Source organism: Mytilus edulis, chromosome 4 (genome assembly GCF_963676685.1).
Source record: "Mytilus edulis chromosome 4, xbMytEdul2.2, whole genome shotgun sequence".
NCBI classification, from domain to species: domain Eukaryota; kingdom Metazoa; phylum Mollusca; class Bivalvia; order Mytilida; family Mytilidae; genus Mytilus; species Mytilus edulis.
Window position 1 is genome coordinate 77,432,613 of NC_092347.1, and position 19,273 is coordinate 77,451,885.

General features: G+C 31.1%; 1 protein-coding gene across 1 annotated transcript in view; it reads left to right on the forward strand.

The window, feature by feature from the left end:
- Positions 1-4,040: 4,040 nt before the first annotated feature.
- The window catches only part of LOC139521539 (uncharacterized), a 31,356-nt gene continuing 16,123 nt past the window's right edge, over positions 4,041-19,273 (forward strand). The window contains exons 1-4 of the mRNA XM_071315015.1: positions 4,041-4,187; positions 5,253-5,375; positions 5,976-5,978; positions 6,528-6,782. Coding sequence (XP_071171116.1) covers positions 4,041-4,187; positions 5,253-5,375; positions 5,976-5,978; positions 6,528-6,782 — 528 coding nt within the window. The remainder of the gene's footprint in view (positions 4,188-5,252; positions 5,376-5,975; positions 5,979-6,527; positions 6,783-19,273) is intronic.

Here is a 19,273-nt window from a genome sequence, read left to right on the forward strand (position 1 = left end):
TTGTCTGTTATCTTACGCCCCTCTTGTGTACAATATGTGTTGCAATCATATACAGCATTTAAGTAGGTACCTAGCTATATAGTAAAAGTCCAGCTAACAATATTTCTATACTTCAGTAACACGAATGATGTTAAACTACATGTGCTGAAAGAATGCATCTATGTGAATAGAATTACATTAAAACTTTGAAACCCCATTAGTCCGACATTAATAAGTTCGACATCAGATTTTACTGAAAGTTAATATATTAATATTTAATTACTTTCATTAGTGGACAACTTTTACAACATTGCATCAATACTTCAGGTATTGATCAAAACGTTTACTTACATGAGGAATTTTATGCGACTGTCATACAAGTGAGAGGTTTAGCTAGCTATAAAACCAGGTTCAATCCACCATTATCTACATAAGAAAATGCCTGTTCCAAGTCAGGAATATAACAGTTATCCATTCGTTTGATGTGTTTTATCTTTTGATTTTTTCATTTGATTAGGGAATTTCCCTTTTGAATTTTCCTCTGTGTGAATTTACTGTTTACAATTTCCAATCGGTTTATTGTTTTATTAGTTAAAAAGTAAACAAGTTTATGAATTGTCATACAAATCTTCTATTTCCTTTTGGCTTTTATAATTATGGATAAAAAGGTTATAAATATTCAATATAAATTGCTGTTGAATCATTACGGTAGACATCTTTAGAGATAGAGATCAACTCGCAAATTAAAGCCTAAAGACTGCTAGTAAAATATTCGATTTGTTCTTTTACATTTAAAGTCATAATATTTTTGTAAGGGTTATTTTTAAGTGTATTGTGAAATTTAGTTACCGATATAAGAGTTTAGCACGAAATGATTTTAATACAGCATCTTGCTATTCAGTAAATGCAAATATCATGTGTTGTTTATTGTCTTTATCATTGTATTAAATGTCCTATAGATCTTTTTCTTTTTAATAGTCTGCTGATCGGGATTGAAAAATGGAAGATTAATATTTCCAAATCTACATTTTAAATCTACAGAGACGACTTAATTAGATTGTCTTGGTCTCCGGATGGTCTGGTTTTGGGACGTATATTGTATATGAACATCTGTTTTATATATTCCAATCTTTTGTAGAGGTAGAGATAGGAAATCATTTATTGTTAATGACCTCAGTACATCATTTAAATAATTATGTAGTTGGTTTGTTCTTTGAAAGATTAAACCCTTTATTTTCATTTATTCAAGAAACAACGACGTCCTTCTAATATTTTAGGTGTATACTACAATGTTTGCTATAGCGTTTTTTCGGTTGATCTCTGTAAAGCTTCTTCTCTTCTTTTCAAGAATATAAAACCTTGCTAGTCCACAATTACCTAGTAAACATAAAAGAAATTATGTTAAAAACTGGTAAAGCACGCACAAAATATGAATAAAACAAAAAGTAAACATTTTATATCACGACGTTTACTAGTCAAATTTATATTGAAAAACATGGTAATAGAAATAAGAAGATGTGGTATGAGTGCATGCATATGAGACAACTCTTCATCCATGTCACCATGTGTAAAGGTATATTGGTTTTCATGTTACATGTGCATGAGATTGAATTTATAGCGTGTTCCTACTTTTGTATTTTATTGTCTCTGAGTAAACGCCTGATTTGTCTTTATACTAAAGAGGTTAGTTATATCATCTAAAGTGTATTACTAAAATGTTCGCACGTACCTATTCTTATTTTGCACATGATAACAGGCATTTTTATAATGTGCCCTTAACGTTACAGAAATATTTTCCAACAATAACATACATAAGCACACGAAAAGTTGTCATCATCTTTCTAAAACCATATGAAATATACATACTATGTATGTAGTTTGATTCATTCGTAGGTATTTACTAACGTTTACATGTTAAATAATAATATAAAACGACCCTTTTTGTGTTTTTTTTTAATTAAAAGAAGCCCCTCTCCTTGTGCAATAATGTTTTTAATAATAATGTTCCGGTTTCATATATATATATTCGATTTCATATTGCACCTCGATGAAACGATTGCCAATAAACAGTCGTCAAATTGTTATTATATATGACGTAATATCTATAATGACGCTATTGTTTAGGACACTCATTCATTTGATTGAATGTCAATTTCCGCAATACGGAATTAAGCAATTATAAAAAGGAAGTTGTCTCTTCCGTGTTATAGTTCAATGACCAATAAGTTCATATGAAATAGGTATACTATTGACATAATTATAACTCCTGTTTACACTATGGTAGTCTATTTTGAATAATTCTTAATTTGGGTTCATAAGTGGAGGTATTTGATAATCTGTCCTAGAACATTTTATATCTTAATACTAATAAATCAATGTTAAATAGGAAATTTAAAATTTACAATAAATCACATCTAAATTTAAGCATTATTCGACAAATATGAACATTTTAGATGTTTTCAAAGTCTCTGATAATGAGAATTTTAAAATACCTTATTTGAATGATATGGAACTTTTGAGTACTCAAATATGGATCGAAATTCAGTCAATATTCAAAATAAGTCTTTTAGAAAAAATTCTGAACAGGAAACTAGTCTTGTTTCTACTGTTACCGGTTCCATATTAAATCTAATTAACCAATCGCCGCTTATGTTAATTAGTATGAGCAACTGATTAAAATCCTACCGCATATTTCATTCCTTTCCGAAAGGATAAAATCGGAAATTATAAATTATATAAAAGTTCTTCTCTTCAAATAGATATTTTATATTTTTCTGTATAACAAGACGTTGCATTACATGTCATTAGTCTTTTTAAAAATATTTATATAAATCAAAATGAAAAGTGTTAAAGGTAAGGAAATTCTACAGACATTTTAAAAACGTTAAGTATAATGCATATTGTATTGTTTTTTTTAGATTTGTTAATATCAAGTACGGAATTATGAATATAACGTGATCATAATTTAAAATGAAAAACGAACAATATATAACGTTTAAAACACAGTGAAATGACTACCAATGATTCAATTTGGTGAACTTTAAGGAGAAATCTGATAGACGAATCAAAAAAAGACGAACTATTATAAAACTTAATAGTATTTGCATTTTAACATAATTATACTATCCCTCCCTTATATATTGTTTATATAAAGTAGTTATTATTTCAAAATAGTCCTTGTTATCGGAAGAAGTGTTATTTTAAAGGTATATTTTGATAGTTCTACATTTTCTATACTTGTGACTATTTAGGACATTTAGACATAGACAGAGCATAAACACATGTCAGTCGTTGAACACTGTATTTCATGATGTTTTCAGTCATATATATTTTTGTGTTATGTAAGCGTCACCTTAAGCTTGCGTTGATAAATGTTTAGAAATAGTAGATTCTGATAAAAGTTTGCCATGCATATTTTTGTACTGCTGCTTTGAAAAAAAGAAAGGGACAAGGAAGAATTATTATTTTTATTTTTCCCTTTCCTTACCATTCCATGGTCGATAGAAAGGTAAATATTATAAAATTCAGAGCGAGGATTAATATAAATATTAATGATTTTATGGTCATCTTCGCGGTCTGCGGTAAGCTATATCTATATTTATGAAATTTAAAGATAACAGTTGGGAATCAAAACCAACATGTTTGTAAGTGTTGAGGTTAATTTGCAGGAAAACAATAACATCCCACATTACCGAAAATCAAAACTTATTGATACCTGCTTCCGTGTAATCAAAACAGTACCAGATAGGCGCGCCTCAGTTTTCTTCCTATTACCAAAGTTCGTACAAATGGATTTCATATTGCTTACAATGAACATTTTTTTCACACTTTATGCAACCGGACATTCCTCAAATCAAAATGTATTATTTACAGCAAATTATTGATGATAAACGCTTTAATCACACAGTATCTAATTAAATTTCAAGTGAAAATTGCACTATGATCACCTTTTCAATATATATATTTTAGACCATTCACAGAAAGTATTTTATGTGTGTTGTCTTCTTGTTACCACTGGTGCTTTGTGCAAAACACTTCAATGCCCTTTGAAAGATAACCAAATGCCATGGAAGAACCCATGTGGTACCGAAGGAATAGAACACAAATCAAGTTTACCCCACAATGCTGCCGACAGAACCTGGATAACAAATTTTATAAGTGTTCTTAAAGAGATAAACGACTTCTTCATTGAACTCAAAATGTTATATGTAAGTAAACTGTACAAACAATTACAGGAGTTTGCACTAGAAGGATAAGATACTGTCTGTCTCTTCCCATGTCTTCCCCTGACGAACCTTGTTTAATTTTATGAAAATGTTATTTTCTGTTTGAAAGTTCAATATATTGTCTATTTACTTCTTTTAAATTATAGCGTCACCGAGGGATTTTATGAAGATGAATCGCCTCTGGTCTTGCGTACAAAACGATAAGCATTGTTATCTTGAGGAGTTTTGTCTGAGCTCATCAATTTTGCAATGGTGGTAGTTATAAGTCATAGTTCATTACATAACTATTTCTTTAAATTACCGTTTAAACACTTTTCAAAATTTGTTTGGTATATATTTATTCGAATTCTTTTTGAATTCTATGTGTAAATTATGTTTAGAAATTGCTGTAAAAAGCATAAGCTGTCAAATCCATGTTCGTGAATTTTTTTCAAATTTTTATATTTGATTAATAACGTAGTTATATAAAAATACATATAACAAAAAGTCCAAAATATGTACAATAAACAATGTGCAACGTAATTTTACTAATGTTACCACAATTGCTACAGGAACTGTGTACCCGTCATGAACACCTGCGCTCACGTTATGTTTTTTGTGTGAGGTTAGTGTAATTCAACATTTTACGTCGTGGGTGTTCTGGTTTTTTTTTTTGGAATTGTGACTTAATATTTTGGAATGCCAACTTGCTATCGTCATATTTTATTTCTCGGAATTTTGACATGTCACGAGCAATTCCACTGTTGTAACTAAGGTTTTAAGGTTTGCTTATTCTATCGAATTATCGAATTTTACTTCCGGTTTTGGTTGCTTATTAATATTTAGTTTTCTGAGTTGTTGGAAGGTGTTTACCTTACCGTTGTTTTTTTCTTTTGTCATGCTGTGGTTGATGGTTCATAGCATCTACATGTACTTATTTTTCTACAATATAACGATAGCACATGTGGAATATCATACCAGATCTAGAAAAAAAATCTGTATATATGAACAGTCATCACTTATGTAAAATTTTCCTTTTTATAACGATTATTCTTCGTTTATTTAAAGTGTTTAAACCAAACAGTACAGTTTCTGTTCCTCAGAAGCGGACATTCAGATTTAGACTCTCAGCATTTGGATGGTTTTCCAACAGTAGATACTGCCAAAATTAATAATCCAGCTAAATTAAATGTAAGTTTGTTCTTTTTCTACAAGATATTAAATAAAATATTTTAGAAAGTGAAGTCTTGAATAGATGATATTCGATACTGCATTGTTCAGAAAGAAAGAATTGTTTTTGTTAGATAATGGTTTTCGTATATTTAAACCGTATTAAAAAAACTTTCATTCTTGAAAACATCACGTTAACTACATTGTCACATTTATGTGCCCTTAATCTACTTACAATATCATAAAAAAAATGCATGGATAACAAGGGATAATAAAACCTATAGTCGGAAATAAACTGATAACGCCATGGATAAAAACAAAACAAACACAGACCAACAGCAAGAAACAAACCACAACATATATAGCCAAAGACTGAGTAACACGCACCTGACAGCTATCTACGTTTTATTCTATACACTGTAAATTAGTATTGAGATTTCAAGAACGGACAAACAGCCGAGTTTCATTATTGTGATTTTGGTAAATCTGTATACAGGGTTATGTTTTATTTATCAGAATGCGAGTTTTTTTTACTATTGCGATACTCTTGCTCTCAAATTTGTTTATACACTGTTATTTGGTTTAGTAAATGGTTAAATTTGAAATAATAGTTTGTTTTAGGAGGTAAGTGAAAACAACTTTTTTCAATTGAAAACTAATGGGAGAATAAATTTTCCCTCCTCCTACCTTTCTACACCTAATGTCGATGGACAAATGGCTTTTTAACGTTTATTTCAGCATTTTGCTTAACGGCTAGTGATTATAGAAGATTATAGATAATGTATATATTAACGACCGAAGAATCATACTTTCATTTTTGTAAAATCCAAAACAAAAGTTGTTATGCCCAAATAATGGGCATTATGTTTTCTAGTTTGTGCGTCCGTTCGTCTGTCTGTTCGTTCGTGCGTCCCGATTCAGGTGAAAATGTTTTGGTCGAGGCAGTTTTTGATGAAGTTGAAGTCCAATCAACTTCAAACTTACATGTTCCTTTTGATATGATCTTTGTAATAATGCCAAATAAATTTTTACCCAATTTTTACGGTCTACTGAAAACAGAAAATAATAATGCGGATGGGGCATCCGTGTACTAGGGACACTTTCATGTTGTTTTTGCAGTAAGGCATATAGAACTTTTATACCATTACAAAATAAAACATTTTTCTTTTTCAGGTTTCACTAGAAATTCTAGACGACTACCAAAAACTGGCCACTGTTTTGGTTTTTGTAGAACAGATTGTGCCGGAAAAAGAAAGCTTCGGAGGCACTGATATTTTATGCAATATTTACTATAAAATCCGGGATGTTCTTTGTGAACTAAGAACTCACAGTGAAAAAACTTTAATTGATGAAGTTACACCTACGAGAAATGTCATGAATTCTGAATACAGAAATGGAGACAGAAAAGCAAAACTGCGCCGAAATTACGTAATTTCTAAAGATGCGAGCAGCTACCTACGTGCAATCTCGAACAAATATTGGAGACTGTACTTTCAAATATGACTGTAGTGCAAACACAGTAATCAAGTTTGCATGACAAATATATATATATATATTAACCAAATTTTCATGCATAAATATGAATAGCAGATGTATTCTATAAATACATATGCATGAACAAAGTATGTATCTAAAAATATATATGCATATACAAGTGAAATCCATCAAGAAGTTATTTCCAAAATACGATATACGACTGGGGTATCTGCTAAGGAGACTGAATGAATGCAAAACTTGTTTCCCGATCCACTATAAATAAATATGTTTAAACTAAACTGATAATATTTCATACTTTTATTTCAATAACTTTAATGTGTGTCCGTATGATCATGGCACTTTTGCGCGGACACTTAATTCTATGAATTTCAAAACCGCAAAAAAGAGCGCTTCGTTGTGTTTATAAGGAGTATATCTCATCATGTGAAACCCTTCTTTATGTAGCAAAATTGACAACTCTGCAGGTGAGAAGAATAAGAGACTTACGAAATCATTAACGGGGATGCACCGGTGTGCTTGAGTGACTTGGTCAATGTAAAGAACTCATAATATGTTTTTTATTGGTATATCAACATCCTTTTTTTTATGTCACATATAAAAACTTGTACTTTCTGTAAGATATCAATCAGATATGCAACCGATTCACTCTGAAATAGATTGCCCAACCTTTACTGGACTGATCATAGTGTTTCCTCGTTTAGAGAGTTTGATTCTGTCCTGGAACTGTTTCTCGGATCATAGTTATTTTAGATAAGACTCAGAGAGGCGATTGCCACACAGGTCATTGCTTTCATAAATTTACAGTTTACAAATGTTTTGTGTGGCTTTGACTCACTTATATATTTATTTTTACATTTTGTTTCACAGTTAATGCTAATGCTTCATTTTTATAACGTTTTTGATTATCACATAGATCTTAAATTTAAGTGTGTCAAAGCAGCTCAAATTTAGTGTTATCTGAAGAATTGTCGAGTTTTATTTATACATTTGAAAATGCCTGTACCAAGTCAGGAATATATTCGTTTTTGATGCGTTTTGTTATATGATTTTGCCATGTGATTATTGACTGTATGAAATGCATGTTGTTATTATTGGTTTTTTTCTTTTATGTTTTTCTGTATGTTTGTTCATATTCGGTCAAAGCTCTTTCCAGCTTGTGCTATTTAGTGTTTTTCTTAATCCTGAATCAAAATAAATGACCTTATCTTATATTAGATTATCTTGAATTTTAATTATAACAACCATTTTTGATAAAGACAAAAAAGGGATAAGTCGTCGTCTAGCAATAAAAGACATGCTCTAATGAATTTAATCAGGATTATCTGAAAGGTGTTGTCTGAGACCTATAGAAAATAAATGGCACATCGTTTAACCATCCTGTTTGCCAGCGTTATATTACGATATAATTTAAATGTAAATTCATTTCGGTTGACCATTAAACTTTTTACCTAGTCTTATACAAAGAAAGTATAATTTGCAGGCTTTAAATATTATTTTAATAATGAATGTACATTCAGTGATGCTCGAGGACAAACCATTTGAAAATCAAAATCTGTGAGCAAACGTTATACAGTGGATATAACCTAAACGGTCCAAACAAAGACAACCGGAATTTTTACGTTCTTAATCAAAACTTCGATCAATTATTTGTCCACTCGTTCGTTTTTGTTGTTTGTTGTCTGTTGATGTTAATCGAAAATGTTTTTCTTACAGTATTAATAATACTTGACAGTCCTCCATAATATTAAAAGGAAAGCCATTTAAAAATGCACAGATCATACATATATGGATCAAAATGAGATTGGAATATCTACCCTGAAGTGTCCAACCATAGAATACAGAATAGTTCAGGGTCGACAGATGTTTTAAACAAATATCCAATATTTTACAGCGGTAGTTATCCATTATCACTGAACTAGTATAGATATTTGTTAAGGGGTCACCTGAAGGACGCCTCCGGGAGCGGGAGTTTCTCGCTGCATTGAAGACCTATTGGTGACCTTCTGATGTTGTCTGTTCTATGGTCAGGGTTGTTGTCTCCTTGACACATTCCCCATTTCCATTCTCAATTTCATTTGTTTATCATGATTGATAGTAATTGTTTTTGACAATGCTTACCCACATTTTTTTTTGGATAAAAAACCAATTAAATTCAATAATTATGCAAATGAATTGGATAAAAGGTTAGAAGTATATCTAAATAGAAAACAAAAATCAATGATATTTGAGAAAAGCGGCCTGATGCAGATATTTACTTATAACCAATAATTATTACTAGTATCCATTATAATATAGGAACCACAGTTTGGCACAAATCGAAGATAAAACAGTTGCAAAACGATAACAAAGGGTTAACTGAAGACTTTCATGGAACTGCTTTTCTTGGATTCCATCCTTCAGAATAATAAAGTGGAATAGACAATAGTAATGAAAATAAGGAAATGAGATATAATTACTAATAAGACAATTAAAAATATCAATTTGAAATCATGGATGTAAATATTGATCATCGTATGTCCATAGTTCAAGTAAACACAAAACTCAAACCACATAAATAGATTATTACATGGCATTTTCCCCAATGGCCATGGTATCACCCCTAGACTCCCAAAATTAGCCATTGGGCTTTAGCCCGAGGGCTTGATATGGGTTGTGGGCTAATACCACGGCCAATATGGAAAATGACATTTAATAATCTAATTATCACATATTTTCAAGCTAGAGAAAAAAAAAGCATACATCAAATTATGTTTAATATTTTTTAATAATATTCAAAAAACATTAAAAAAAAATGAAAAAAATGTATTACAGTGATTTATCAAAATTTGTAATACAGTGAGAAACAAAGTTTTGTGAAAAGTTTAAAAAAAATTAGCAAAAACATTATTTCTCATAGTTATAAATATTAAGTGTTACATTTCAAATTAATGCTAACGAAAAATACATGTACACGTATCGCTATTTGGAAATCTGTTCTACTTGAACTTTCGATGTAATACAACAATTACTTTTCAATTTTTGCGCCATCTATTTTCTATAATGGCGTCAAAATTTTACGGGAACTTGTGTGATGTCCAGTAAAAGCAGAAAATGAATATTTGCACTGGTGATTTTTCAATGTTTCCTACTACAGCAGATTCAAAACTTACTATTGGTTTACAGACTTCGTTGTAATTTTTCATTGTATTCGTATTTTTCATTTCTTGTATGAACTTACTTGAAACGACATTTGATACTCGGAGAAACCTCTCCTGATCGGCTAGCTGTTCATATGACATCTTGTTTACAAATACATTTTGATTGACAGGTTTGTACCGGAAGTCAAATTCGGGGGCTCGATATGGATTTTGAGGCTGATATCGATATATGCCCCGAGGGATAATAACCAACCTTGACTTCCGGCTATTATTGGCCATGCACAAACGTACATATTAGTACAAAATGTGTGATAATATATTATAAAATGTTCAACCATGGCAGTCAATATAATAGACCACTTTCGAGTTCATCCGTCACCGGAAAAAACTCGTCAATTATACGCGCCTTTATGACGTCATTTACCAGATAGAGGGGGTCGTCTGTATCCCTGCACTATTTACGTTCATCAAGCGTCTTAGTGATCGTCATTGTGCAGGATAAACTAGAAATAATTTACGTTTACCAAATTCATCATAAATTAGCCGTCTGATTTTTTTTATTCGTTGCCATAATATGTTTTTTGTATTGTAAATTAATGATTTTCATAAAAGCACTTTTTTAGCAATAATTTTTTTTCAAAGTAAAGAACATATATATGCCTGGGGACATGGTTTTGGGAATTCCACACTTGAATGTTTCAACTGCTAAATATACCCTGCTACAATAAAGAAATAATTACGTTGAGAACAAGGTTTACAATGTTTTGTCGGTTGTTTTCACTGTATTCAGCAGCAAGATAATTCATTTTGTACATGTCTTTAAAATCAAGCAATACTATTTTTACAAATAAAGTTCAAATCTGTTGTTCCGTATCAGCCAACTTCATCAAGGTTTTTGTGGGATTTGTTTGGCTCTGAAATGTAGTTGTTGGATTCATTTGTATGTATTATGTTTTTTTTATGTGGGATTCGGATGTCTGTGATGTGTTTTTATGGATTGTTATGTGTCTTTTTCTTCCTTTTTACCACACTGTCTACTTCACATATAGTTAACAAAATTGAGGTGTATTGTTGAAAGAAAAAACAAGTTACAAAAATGTTATTGAACGACAAATCATGTTTTTGATTCGAAATGCTTGAATGATTTATACTTATATAGAGTTAGTAAATTGTATTGTGTATTTGTTAACTATCGAAAAACTTTTGACTTTTTTGTCACAGGAGCATATTTATGACAAAAACTGTTAAAATGTATTATTGGTAGCACTTATACTACAGTATTGAAAAGTAATGGGGTCAGTACAGAAAGTAAGTTCGAATCTACAGTGTTTGTAAACAAGGCCATGTGAAAGACCATAAATCCCGCATGGCCCTATGTTTTTCTGGCGTACTAAATTATAATCCTGGTATCTTTGATAACTATTTTTATTGTTGGAAAAGATAGGGCTAGATATTTGTATTTTCATGAATGATATATGAAAGATTCCAATTTCTAAAGGTAAATCAGGTATAAATGTGATTCAAAACATAGATTAGCATTAAAGTCAATGGGAGATTTTTTTACTGAATTTACTCCTACAGGAAAATATGCACTCTGTCACTGTACTTGTTTCAGGCCACACAAAAATCACAAATATCATTTCCTGTAACTTTTTATGCAATGGAATCTTTTTGGAACCAGTTAAAGTTGTTTTTATACATTCTATGTTTATTTGCGGCTATCAATGATGCTTGAATTGTTCTGGGGGGAGGAAGCGTTGGGAATATGGTAAAAAATTAGTTTTGTGTCAAGATTGAAGAAAACAATAGAAATTACACTTGAGAGTAATGTTATTACTGAGAGGCATAAATATTCTCCACATTTTACATTACATTTTGCACATATTTCTTCTTATAATGTGTAAAAGCAAAAAAAAAAATCTGAATTACCTCCCTTTGACATAGTGTGGTTTTTTTTAGCTGTGTTTGTTGTAGATAAGCATTTGTCAAGTATTTTAACACTCAAATAACTTTATCGTATGATGATATTCATTTATTTTTACATGATTTGATGCGTTTCTTGAATTAAGAAAAATATTACGCAATTTTTCATGACTTCATATACCCTTCATCTATGAAACTAGTGTTGAAATGTTTCTAATATTGCAATGCTATGTTAAACAATTACTTTTACATGTTCTAAATTGTTACTTTGAACTTCCAAATGCTTTGTTTGGTTATACTCAGTCTCATTTTTTCATGTTTGCACTGTTTTCTACTTCAGTTTTGGCTGACAAATTAGACGAAGAAACCATCCTGATGATGGGGTAACAGGGATTTCTGCGGAGTGATTATCAATGACATTTTGTGAACTTTACAAGTAATTATAACACAGATCTAGTAAAATGAAACATAATTGTTGGGTGTTTTTTTCTGTGAAACTACTTTAAAATCCTCTGAATGGTCTTTTTGTGGTCTTTTCAGGGTTTTTGTATTGCTATGAGTTACAATTTATGACAAAAATCAGCAAAGACCCATCGAAACAACATCTCATAAACAAATTTAATAATACTTTTAGATATTTGGATGACATTTTGGCTCTCAATAATAACGACTTCAGTATGTATACTAAAGAAATTTATCCTGTTGAACTTACTTTAAATAAAGCTAATACTAACAATGACCACTGCCCTTTCCTCGATCTTGATATCTATATCACTAACGGAAAGCTTAATACTAAAATTTATGATAAAAGAGATGATTTTTCATTTCCTATAGTTAATTATCCATTTTTAGATGGTGACGTTCCATTGTCACCATCTTACGGTGTTTATATATCTCAACTTGTACGATTCGCTCGTGTATGTAACAATGTTTTAGATTTTAACGAGAGAAATTTATGTATTACTGAAACATTATTACACCAGGGTTTTCGATATCACAAACTAGTCAAAACATTTACTAAATTTTATCATCGGTATAAGGACATCATTCGTAAATATAGCTCAACATGCAGACTTCTTATACGTTCAGGTATTTCACATCCAATTTTTTATGGAAATATTCTGTATAAAGCACAAAAATATCAGTATTCACCTCAGATACTAACAAAACCTTTAGATAGATTTATCAAGAAGGAATATAGTTACGATACTGTTGTCAGGTCACTAAAGATTGCTTATTTTGGCGTTAATATTGATTCACTTATAGGGTCTTTGCATCGGGAATAAACACATTTATTAAAAAAAAACAGTTGTTGGCATGACACGGGTTTTGTTCTTCTCATATATGTTATGATGGTATGATACTAAACCCCTAACGGGAAGGATTGTGTCTGATATTCATATGATGAAATCATAATCTTGCAATCAGTTTAATTGAAGTCTGGAGCTGGCATGTCAGTTAACTGCTAGTAGTCTGTTGTTATTTATGTATTATTGTCGTTTTGTTTATTTTCCTTTGTTACATCTTCTGACATCAGACTCGGACTTCTCTTGAATTGAATTTTAAATGTGCCTATTGTTATGCATTTACTTTTCTACATTGGCTAGAGGTATAGGGGGAGGGTTGAGATCTCATAAACATGTTTAACCCTGCCGCAATTTTGCGCCTGTCCCAAGCCTCTGGCCTTTGTTAGTCTTGTATTTTTTTAATTCTAGTTTCTTGTGTACAATTCGGAAATTAGTATGGCGTTCATTATCACTGAACTAGTATATATTTGTTTAGGGGCCAGCTGAAGGACGCCTCTGGGTGCGGGAATGTCTCGCTACATTGAAGACCTGTCAGTGACCTTCTGCTGTTGTTTTTTCTATGGTCGGGTTGTTGTCTCTTTGACACATTCCCCATTTCCATTCTCAATTTTATTTCATCAAAAACTTCCATATAAGGCAAAATTCAACTAAGTGTACACCAATACTTTAGTTACTAGACGCACTTGCAATACTGGTCAAAGCAAACACATACAACAATTCACATGTATTAAGCAAAGTTTTAAAAACAGTCAATGTAAAACTGTATATACCAAATGTACATTAGCCGCAGTATGGGCTGTAGTATAAATTTTGCTCCATCCTAAAAAAAACCAGCCTGTTGTACTGAAACAAGAACTTGAAAATTGGATACATTACATGATTAATACAGAATAAGTAGAAAAATTAGTTAAAAAGTCCATTATAGTGGTAAATTCAGTAAATAAATATACGTCATCAGGGACCGCTCATTTGGGGGAGAGCTTTCTGTATAAAACTGAAGTCCTGTGCCTTTCTGATTGGAAGATGTTTATAATAAATATTTTTTTGATAGATGGATCAATACCAGAGTAAAAAATAAATAAATAAAACAAAAATGCTGAATATTTATTTTTTTAACTACAGGATTGAAAAGTAATGGGGTCAGTACAGGAATTAGGTGCGAATCTACAGTGTTTGTAAACAAGGCCATGTGAATGCTCAAAAATGCCACATGGCCCCTATATTTTTATTGTTGCTAAAGATAGGGCTATGAATGATATATGAACGGTTCCAATTTCTAAAGGTATATCAGGTATAAATTTAATTCAAGACATAGATTAGCATTAAAGTCAATGGGAGATTTTTTACTGAACTTACCCCTGTATAACAGCACAAAGTCTGGTGTGAGATAAGATAACCCTTGCTAAAACGTTTTGAAATCAAATATTGGTGTGTGCCAAGGAATAAATCTGTCTTGTATTGTTTGCCCTTTTCGTAAATCCCTTGGTTGGATCTATATCACATTAATATAATGGGTTTATTGATATGAGTAGAACAGCACGTCTTCACGATACTTATTACTTATGACGTCGCAGTATTTTTTATATTAGCAAAAATTAAAGACAAGAATACACAAATTGACCATTGTACAATAACTCAATGACGGGATGTATAAATACAGAGCCACGTCATATATGTAACAAAGAAACATAAAACGGCATATAGAAAAAGCACATATCAAAAAAGAAACACAATCAACAAACCCGCTTTACAATAGCACATGTACAATAACTGGATGTATAAAAACAGAGCACCGCTATATGTATCGAAGTAACACCAAAAGGCATATTGACAGAGCACATTAGCAAAAAATGAAAGACAAGAATACGAGAATATCATAATGAATTATGACAGAATGTACAAGTACCACAAGTATCTTATCTGTAAAAGTAAGCAAGAAATTCATGTTTATAGACTTAATAACGACTAGGAAGTTGCATTTACAAATTGATATGTAATAAGAGCTATTTGATATAATGGCTGTGCCTATTTTGTTTTATGGTACAGAATTATGGGGTTTTGAGAATAGTAATATTATTGTAAACAGGCATGTTCAATTTTGTGAAACTATTTTGAAGGTCTCCAAAAATACTACTTATAGTATGATTTATGACGAATTGTGTAGAATACCATTACATATTTTTATTTGAACAAATTATAATGTATTCTTTATTACATTTGCTTAGTAAAAGGGGTTTCTACCACACCAACATTCTTGTGAGAAATTTGAAATACTATGTATGAGTTGGGGACTTAATTTGATGTGGAATGATAAAAATGACATATGTAGTTACTAAATCTGATAACATTAGTAAGAATGAAAGAAATGTTTGAGTGATAAATTAAAGTTATACTAAACTGGATTAATAATGTTATGAATTCCGCATCATTTCTTAGTTTTAGAATATTCATTTGACTTTTGTTTTAAGAAATATTTATCAGGGTTATCATTAGATCTAAGAATATATTTATGTAAATTCCGTTGCCTTCGTAATAAATTGCTTATTGAAACTGAAAGATTTTAGAATTCTGATAGAACTGAAAGACATTGTAATCCCTGTAATGGTACTGTAATGGTGAGTAACAGTTCTTGTGACGGAGATCAAGCTTACTCACCTAAATAACTGCTTTGGACAAGCAAAGCTCTTGAGAGGCTAACAACTGTAGTATGAGAAAGAACCCAAATACAGTTCATAGAAGCTAAGTTCAAACCAAGAAAATAGAAAAATTCACTGTTTTGAAATCATTTGTCCTAACGTATTGTGTAAATAATCTTTTTGTATCTTTTGATAGGTATTTTAGTAAAGCTTTAAAGAGGGTCATGCTTTTTACATGGTATATAATTACTATTTCCCTTGAATATATCTTAAGAGCCTGTGTCGCTCACCTTGGTATATGTGCATATTAAACAAAGCACACAGATGTATTCATGACAAAATTGGGTTTTGGTGATGGTGATGTGTTTGTAGATCTTATTTTACTGAACATTCTTGCTACTACAATTTTCTCTATCTATAATGGACTTGGCCTTAAGTTACAGAGGAAAATATTTTGTAAAAATTTAGAAAAATTTACCAAATTAATGGAAATTGTTAGAAATTGACTATAAAGGGCAATAACTCCTTAAGGGGTCAACTGACCATTTTGGTCATCAAACTTATTTGTAGATCTTACTTTGCTGAACATTATTGCTGTTTACAGTTTATCTCTATCTATAATAGTGTTCAAGATAATAACCATAAACGGCAAAATTTCCTTAAAAATCACCAATTCAGGGGCAGCAACCCAACAACCAGTTGTTCAATTCATCTGAAAATTTCAGGGCAGATAGATATTGACTTGATAAACAATTTAACCACTGTCAGATTTGCTATAAATGCTTTGGTTTCAGAGTTATAAGCCAAAATCTACGTTTTACCCATATGTTCTATTTTTAGCCATGACGACCATCTTGGTTGGCTGGCCGGGTCACCGGACACATTTTGTAAACTAGATACCCTAGTGATGATTGTGGCCAAGTTTGGTGAAATTTGGCCCAGTAGTTTCATAGAAGAAGATTTTTGTAAAAGTTAACGACGACGGACGACGACGGACGACGGACGACGGACGCTAAGTGATGAGATAAGCTCACTTGACCCTTTTGGCCAGATGAGCTAAAAATGATCTTAAACTCATTATTATTGGTACAGAATGAGAATCTATAAGACAATTTTGCGTTATAAGAGTCGAAAAATATCTATGTAAGAGTGCCAAATAGAAAGCTAATCATCAATGGGGACATCTATCAACAAAATGTAACGTGATCGATCCTAAAATAAAGAAAATAAACCAATCAGTTTACATTATAATAGTGTTTGCAAAAATGAAGATTGCTTAGATAGTTTATGAATTTTAAGTGCAAATATAAAGGCTCATTTTGTAAGAATATTGATTAAGTACTTTTTCAAAATTGTTTTTCTTTTTTATGGCGTATTTTTCATGATGTTTGTCTTTTGAATGTCTATACAGAATAAATTACTAGACAAGTTTGATCAAAAGAGTCAGTATCAAAAACATTGATTTTTGTAGTGAGTATAAAGTCATTATATTGATACAAACTGTATATGTTTTATCTTCCTAGTGACCCGAAGATATAAGTATGATTACAAATAACATTCATATTTAAAGAATCTGGAGATCTGGATAAAGAGTATTTCAAAAGTTGATACAAATAAGAGGATTCGGTTTGATTGTCAATGAAACAACTCACCAACACAGACCATATAAAGTGGAGCTTTGTTTGTTTGTCTGTGTTTACATATTTGATTGTTTTTGTAATGATTAATAGTATAACACATACTGACTGCTGTATCCCTTTTTTACATTTTCACCGATTATGTCTGTTTGTTTTGTTCATACATTGTTGTCAATATAAGTGGTTTTACAGCTTTCAAACCAGGTTTAATCAACCATTTCTATATAAGAAAATTCCTGTACCTAGTCAGGATTATGACAGTTGTTATCCATTTGTTTGATGTGGCTGAGCTTTTGATTTTGACACTTGCTTAGGGACTTAAGAATTTTCCTCAGATTTCGGTAATTTTGTAATTTAACTTTTTAAGCAACTTTTTGTCACTGTACGACCTTCGACCGTTAGCAAAATTCATGCTGTACAGTAAGTTGTAAAAAGTTCGGACATGTAGAGCTCAAAATGAATTTTACATTTGATATTGTTTAATAAATCTTTATTGATTTTAAATAACCGTTGATTGTACCCATTACAAAGTAAGAGCGTTAGTGATCACACTACGACATCAGTAAAGAAATGTTTGCTCTGACGTAATGCGATATTACATTACCTTAATTAATGCAATTGACTTTGGCAAGACATTGAAATTTAAAATATAAAATAAGACACTATGAGAAAAATCTTAATCGTTACCACAACTCATCCTTTTCAAAAATCGAAATATGACAATTCCATATAATGTTACTGCGTTAAGCTACATGTATTCGATAAGACCATAATGCGGACTGTGAATAGTATTAAAATACCAATCTACGACAACACATCAAGTATTATAATGAGATACTAGTATCGGGAGTTGGGGTTGTTTGAAAGTATGGTATCTATGTTATATAGGCAGAACGTAAATGTTTGGAGAGGTATGGGTTGAGACAGTCAATCAGCCAAAGGGAAGTTACTCAATGTGAATGCATCTATAATAATAAAAAAAGAATGGGCTATTTTTCATGTAATGATTTTGTTACTGAAATTCGACAAATGATGAAACCAAAGGACCTAAATTGTTTTCGACATCGGTCTTTGAATGAATGTATCTCTCGAGTTGATAAATATCGTAACACACTCGATACAGTGGTAGAATCTATATTATTTTCACGATTGTTAATGCACAAGATAAAATTTATTATGGTTTTGTCATTTCGTTCATGTATCACCACGTAAACATTCGTTTTCAATTCATACTTAAAAAGTTGATCACATCATAGAAACTTTATTGACCATATATAGTACCCCAATTTATTACATGATCACTGGCATTGGGTTTGCTATCTTTATATTATTTGCTTAACACTTTGACAGTAGGTTGACTCGTGCAAGTGTATTTAGTAACGTTTATGTTCTTATACATTATATATTATAAAAACGACGACAGTTTCGTATGTATCCGATGTTCCATTTTTATCATCGAGAGAAGCCCCTCTTATTGCAATGATGTTTCAACTGATAATTTCCGGTTTCATAAAATGATTTTGATTTCGGACATAACCATAGAAAGATATCCGAGTTTCACATCGATGAAACAATTGCCAATACACTTTTGTCAAATTATTGCATGTGACGTATTAGCTTTCATGACGTTATTATTTAGGACATACTTGTATTTGATTTAACTTACAATTTCCGCAATACGGAAGTATGCAATTATGAAAAATGAGTTTTTCTCTTCCGTGTGAACAGTTCAATAACCTATTCATTCATATAAAATAGGTTAACTATACAAAGATAACTCCT